At 36.6% G+C, this 7,314-nt stretch overlaps 1 protein-coding gene across 1 annotated transcript in view; it reads right to left on the reverse strand.

Moving 5' to 3' along the window:
• Nucleotides 1-6,360, reverse strand: part of LOC145303514 (sodium/glucose cotransporter 4-like) — an 86,158-nt gene extending 79,798 nt beyond the window's left edge. The window contains exons 1-2 of the mRNA XM_080144950.1: nucleotides 5,974-6,360; nucleotides 2,776-2,847 (exon numbers count right to left, since the gene is read on the reverse strand). Of these exons, the coding sequence (XP_080001076.1) occupies nucleotides 2,776-2,847; nucleotides 5,974-6,078 (177 nt within the window). The 5' untranslated portion in view covers nucleotides 6,079-6,360. The remainder of the gene's footprint in view (nucleotides 1-2,775; nucleotides 2,848-5,973) is intronic.
• Nucleotides 6,361-7,314: the final 954 nt, after the last annotated feature.

Raw genomic sequence — 7,314 nt, forward strand, 5'->3', positions numbered from 1 at the left:
GAAAGAAGTACATTGGGAACTCTGCAAACGACTGCACTTCAATCATGCAGACAAACGGTCCAGGTGTAAACTGAAGACATTACTGGAAAACGAAAACCACAAAATCGTTTGGGACATAGATAAACCAATCCAAACAAGGAAAGTGGACGTCATAATAATAAACAAGAAGGAAAGAAGCTACCAAATTGTAGATGTTTCTGTCCCGGCAGACCACAGGGTGAAGGAAGATCAAAGAGACAGAAAAACAGAGCAAATACACAGAACTTGACAGAGAATTGAAAGGAATCTGGAACATAAAGAAAGTCAGTATAATACCAATAATTGTAGGAGCACTAGGAACATTCGCCTCCCTAAGAAAAAAAAGAAACTGGAAAAAGCCTCAAAGAAATTGGAATCAAGATTAAAACTGACAGCAGACGATAATGATAAAACAATTGAAATCTTAAAAATATATACACGAGGGGCATTCAATAAGTAATGCCCCTGACCCACTTCCCATAGCAGTAGAGCAATAAAACTTGCCACAGTTATTAGTCTTTCTCTACATAGGAACCACCCAGAGTTATGCATTTCTCCCATCGTTTGATGCAGCTCTGGGGACCATTTTTGTAGAACACCCGGGTTGGTTCTCCAACCACGACGTGACTTCAGAAATCAATTTCCTCAAAAGTGAAGCATAATAGGCTCCTGTAATTGTGGTACCCTTTGCCAGGAAATCTGTCATCACTACTCTGTCCTGGTCCCAGAAGACTGTGAGCATGACCTTGCCAGCGGAGGGCTGCACCCTTGCCTTCTTTGGAAGTTGTGAGTCCAAGTGCTTCCACTGCATTGACTGGGCTTTGGTCTCTGGATCATAGTGATGGACCCAGGTTTCATCCTGTGTAATCAGTCTTTTGAAAAACTTTGACTCATCTTCTTGGCACATCTCCAAATTCATCCTCGAGCACTCGACACGTTCTCGCTTCTGGAATGGTGTGAGCAACCTGGGAATCCATCTGGCAGACACCTTATGCATATGCAAATGGTCATGAATGATAGTTTCCACAGACCCTGTACTAATCTTGACATCTTGGGCTATTTGGCGAATAGTAATGCGCCAATCTTCCAAAATGGCAGCCTCAACTTGACGGACAGATGCCTCATCAATGGCAGAAGGGGGAGGCGGTCAGGTCTGCAAGCTGTTTCCACAGACTTCCGAACATGTTTGAATTCACGATGCCAGCGTTTTACAAGGTCATATGATGGGGTATTATCACCATAAGTTTCTTTCATGTCATCAAAAGTCTCCTGTTGTGTGCGTCCTTTCAAATACAAAAACTGGATTAATGCTCGACATTCAACAGGCTCCATTTCACACTTGACTCAGTTCAAACACCTGTAAAACAGAAACCACAATTAGTTCAGAGTTGTAATTTACAACATAACCCGTAGAGATATAAATCATTGCACATGCAAAATTTCAGCTAGATCAGACAACTGGAATTGGGCCATGGGCATTACTTATTGCACGCCCCTCGTATAAAGTAGAAACTAACCCACATAAACTACCAAGATTAATCAGCAACATGAAACTGTAACAGAAGCAAAACCAAAGGAAAGGAACACCATATGAACCCAAGAGAATTGAAATTGTAAGAAATCTTATAAAACAAAAGGCATCAGTCTCGGCTGATACCACACAAAATAGTGTAAAGGGTCAAGGAGGATGGAAAGACCAAGGAGGGAAAGCACTAACCAGACTTCCACTGATTGAGTGAAAATAATGCTGGGACTCTGGGGCAACTTATTGCTGTCCAAATCCCAGTGAGAATCAATCGTTTTGTCAGTGAGAAATCAATAAGCGGTTGTTGCGATAATGCAAAGTCATTTGCAATGGTTATCAAAAAAAGCAAAGAGTAATGGAAATCTGGAGAGGCTTGTTGTCACTCAGACTCCAGGGAACATCACCAGTTATTATCAATGAGTAATCTCTGATGATCGCCTGTGTGAGAAATTCTAGTGAGTACAAATAATAATAATAAAATTGTAGATTCCGTCGTCCCAGCAAACCACAGGGTGAATATCAAGGGGACAGAAAAGCGAAGCAAATACATGGAATTGGGTAGAGAACTAAAAAGGAAATGGAACATGAAGAAAGTTAAGATAAAACCAATAACCATGGAAGCACTACGGACAATCCTGAAAATCCTTGAAAAAAAGAATGGGAGATTTTTTTTTATATTCCTTGCATATATTTCTTTATTTTCTAATTATTATTATTATTATTATTATTATTATTATTATTATTATTATTATTATAATATTTTTTTTTAGTTCCTCTATATTTTCTTCCCCCTTCTACTTTCCGTTTTTTTTTTGTGTTTTTTTTTTGTTTTTTTTTTCTTGCCTTTTATTAATCTCCATTATGTCATCCTACAAAATTTTTCTTTGGAATTGGCTGAAAGAGCAAACTACTCAACCAAACCAAGAAATTTAGAAAACCCTCAAGGGCGAATACATGATTCTTGTGAAAATAGTTGATGCGATTCCTAGTCGACTTGAAAAACTGGTGGCAAATGAAGGTGTCTGTATCGAATTTTAAATAAAAGTCCATGCATTATACATTTTTCTTATATTCATTAATTGCATAAATTATATGTCAAAAATAAATTGTATGTATTAAGGAGTTACTTTTCAATCACCCTCTATATAAGCTTCGATAATGTAGACATGGAATCAACATGATGACAAAAAGAACATTTTAACCAAATTGCTTTTTTTTTCTATGGAACTTACAGGAAAAAATGTCATACTCCGACTAGCCAAAAAATAATCTTGAGCGCTGCTTTTTCTGCTTCTTATAATAGCCTGAAAATAAAAAGGATACAAATCAAAAAATGTCAGCAGCAAACTCGGCAAGCTTCTTTCTTAGAACTGCACGCCTGTATAACTCTCTTCTGTTTGCCTGTTTTCCATCCGACTACAATTTGGTTGTCTTCAATTCCAACACAAACAAATTCTTGAGGAATTGTCCCCTTAAGTAATCCAATTTATCAAATTTCCAGATCTAACGATTACTATATTATCCCATTGACTACTGTACACTCAATAACGCTTATCCTCGAGTGGTCGCGTGGCCTTGATAAGTGGTGACTTCTATGCAAAAAAAAAAAAATCGTCAATACTAGAATTGTCGTTTTCTTATGCTTTCCCTGTTCAAGGATGATCATGTCCTCATTCAAATCTAAATCTCTATTAGAGTTTGACTCTATGAACTATGGTCATCTCTATAAGAGGCTGAGAAATCCAACATGTGCAATTTCTGACTGAAGGCAAATTTTCAGATCAGTTGTTAAGAGATCTTTTTTAGTTACTAACGCTTCACTATCATTGCTTATAGACAATTTAATTCTGAAAAGATTCTTACCATGATTAAGTATAAATTATCAAAAACAAAAAAACAAAAAATTTATTGAAATAAAAAAAAATACTCATTCAAATATACATTTGCTTTGGTTTAACTGAAGTTGCCTCTCTCTTCATTATTTTAATGGAAATCTCTCCTGACAAGGCGTGATACCACTTAATGTAATGAGCTAACAAGAACGAAAGATAGTTATTGAAAAGACCAACGTTAAACGCGGGAGAAAAACAAATTGATCCTGTTTCTTTTATTTCTGGTTGACTTTAACTACCCCGTTATTTTGAATGACACCAGCTATGGATCCCATTCCTTAGTTATGCCAAGCGAGAGTGTCAAAACCAATCATGGGTTTCAACAGAACAACCAAACAAAAAATAAAGGCTTCAATTTTAAAAGAGAACTAGCAGGGAGACCCGACGTTGCCATATTTTAATTGTCATCGAAATTGGTGAAATCACCCATCTTTCAATCAAATCGATTGATTGCCTTCTCTGATTTGGGACCCATCGTGGTGCACCGAGATAAAGCTTCACATGTCTCCTTATAGTGACTTAGTCCACAATATATTGTAGTCTAAATTGCACTGTAGAGAACCTACTGTTGATTTTATCAAATTATTTGTTATATATAATGGTGTGAATTAAATTTTAAAATGTCAAGTATCAGGGTTCACTTGTGGTCTAAACAGAAACATTAATTTCAAACACACCCCTATCCTATCCTATCCTATCCTATCCTATCCTGTCCTATCCTGTCCAGGAACCTACTGTTGATATTATATGCCTGGCTTTACTGCTTGTGCAGTAATAATTGTTTTAATTTAAGTTTAAAATGAAAACGTCAAGTATTATGGTGCACTGGTGCTTTAAATAGAAACATTCATTTCGAACGTGCCCCTGTTATATCAAAGAACCTACTGTTGGTTTTATATGTCGGGCCTTTTAGTTTGTGTCGAAATAAAACTTCTCAAATGAACTTGTGATGTTAGGCTGTGTAAGGTGTTAACTTTGGTCAAAATCGCTTGTTCCTTCTTTCATCTGATTATTTCGATTATCGATTATCGATACTTATCAGAGACATTCTGATAGAAAACCTATCTAAGAATACTGCCAGACATATAAAGTACCTTTGTGTGAAATATCATAAAAATCGAGCCAGCCATTTTCGAGTTCATTGGGAATGAACTCACACACAGACACGCACACACAAAGTTCCTTTTATGTAATAATAGTGCAGATTCATTTTACAGCTTTTTATTTCCAGTCTACTTTCTTCATTTCTGTTAACTTTTCCGGAACATTTGGAAATGTTGGAGAATATAAGCGGATTAATCATCGGCGATCGCTATTTATCCGCAAGGTTAGACCAAGTTTTTTTGTTTTTTTTTACAAAGGAATCACCACTTATCAACTCGAGGATAAAGGTTAATGAATGTCACGTGATAGTGTAGTAATTGTTAATGGTGTGAGTTGACTAGAACTTGATTATTTAAGGGGGCAGTTCAAGAAATTGTTTACATTGGACTTGAAAGCTACAATATTGTGGTTAGCCGGGAGGTAGGCCAACAGAACAGTGTTCCACAGGCGGGCAGATCTAAGTTAATTTAATGTCAGAGGGGGGGGGGAACAGCTTCAAGTACAAAAGAATGAATCAGTCGGCATTATCCAAGAGGAGCACCTCAGGCAACTGCCAATAAATTAATCTCCTATCAAAGGAGAAGGTAATAGTAATACCTAGAAGGACAGTTCAAACTGAATAAAGCCCTGTTCTGACGAAACTAAGACAGTGCATAGGTTCTCAGAGGGTGCCAAGGATTGCTTCCCACTGAAGTCAGTTTAATGTGAGGTGAGGGAATCCATTTCCTCCGGTGGTAGGAAAGACACTCTGGAAGGGTACGAAAATAGTTGGGAATGCACTCACCAAAATTCCCTGACAGGAGCGTCTTAAACAAACAGTTATTCATAAACGAATCTCTGCAATCCCGAAAGAGACAATAATACCTGGGAAGATGATCTCCTAGGAATGAACCGAACAATGTTTCATTCAAACAAAGAAGGATTTGATGAAGCCAAGACAGTCTCTAGGATATCAGAATCTGACACGGATTCCCTCGATTAGGGTTAGGGCTAGGGTTAGGGTTTTTTGTTTTTTTAACCTGCTTCCCATTTGTAGCAAGGTTAGATATGGAGTCAGTTTTACTTGCAGGAAAAATACTCGTCACCACCGAGGGGAGCATTTTTAAGGATTTTAAAAATAGCCAGAAAACGAATATGTGGGGGCACCTCAGAATACCAATGATAAGCCACCATCCTCTCTTCTTTCTAAAGGAGGAGATAATGCTTGGGAGGGTGCACCGCCTATGACAGACCATAGGTGATTTCGGCAAAGAAGAGGTTGATGGTTCAGAATGATTTGAAAGTTTTACCTCGGTTGCTATGGCAACTTGTTGGAAACTTCAACTGCGAGATTTGGCTGTGCGATACTATGTACTTTCACATTTTAATTTCGTTAACAAAAGAAGAATAAAAGCAACAACAAAAATAAAGTAAATATAAAAATTGTTAACATACCCAAATTCCGACGCAAACTACGACCAAGAAATAAAGTCCGAGGGTTAGACTGTCTCCCCAGTGGAGGTCGACAAAGTTTGAAAATGTCTTGTTAGTGTTCTCCATGGTGAGAGATGCAAGTCGTTCAATCAGAAGACAAACAAAAAAAACTGCTATACTCTAATGCAATGTTTAGCTGCCAATCAATTATGAGCTTAATAATTCATTCAACTTTATAACCAGATAAATATCTCTTTTTCTTTACGTACTAAGATATAAGTTCATGAGATGAGATGTTTAGAAGTAAATATAAAATCTTAAAATGGTGAAATTGGATCGTAAAAACGGCTTATTTTTTCCTTAATAGATAATGTCACTGGGTTACTTTTTTTTCTTAAAGAAAAGCTTATGTAACAATTTTAGGAAAAGACAAAAAGCATAGTAACCCCCTTCTCCTTATGGATATATTTTAAAAACTACGCAGCCAGTCCTTTATCTAATGCACGATATTTGATAGGCTGTGAACATAAAGAAAAGTGTCTACTTGATAGATAGAGAGCAGCCAGCCAACTTGTGTTTTTTTATGAGACAATATACTGCAGTGCAAACCGTTTTTATTTACTAAAACCTATTAATTACCATGGACGCCATCTTACATATTTTTGAGCAGAGAAGTGTTTTTTAATGTGAATAAAATTTTCCAAATCTAAAGCTAGTCTTTTTATAGTTTCTTTGCCATCAATTGCTCTCTTTCTACAAAATAAATATTTTATTCTGGTTTGTCAGGGTTTTTTTTTTTTTTTTGTTTTTTTGTGGCTCGTTACAGCATGTTGTCATTAAGAATAAAATGTAATTCGATTTTATTCCTTTAAGAAAATAATTTGTTTGGGATGGAATTATTTTACAAAGACGCACGCAACACTATATGTTTTTGTTCCGTCGGTGTTTCTTACAGATCATTGTAGCACGTTGTTAAGAAGAATAACATGAATTCGATTTAATTAATTTATATAAAATACTTTGTCGATATCGTAATCATTTTCAAATCATCCGCATCTTAGAAAAAAAAAACGAAAGAGATTTTTTTTTTTTACAAGGTGATCACCACTTATCACGGCCCGGAAGCCACTCATGGATAAGGGTTATTGTAAGTACAGGACGTTAGTGTGGATATTTTAGAGTGTCTACTTAAGGCGTACAGTTCTAAGAAAGAAGCTTTGTTCATGGAATCTATGTTTTGATTTAGGCATAGATAAAGAGTAGGGAAAGTTTTTGACAGTGGATTCAGCTAGACGGGTGTTTTTTGTAAAAGATTGGCGAGGGGGGACTAGAGATTGGAGTTCAGACGAGCACCTGCCATGG

This window comes from Euprymna scolopes, chromosome 19, assembly GCF_053919585.1.
Source record: "Euprymna scolopes isolate OS-2025 chromosome 19, ASM5391958v1, whole genome shotgun sequence".
NCBI classification, from domain to species: domain Eukaryota; kingdom Metazoa; phylum Mollusca; class Cephalopoda; order Sepiida; family Sepiolidae; genus Euprymna; species Euprymna scolopes.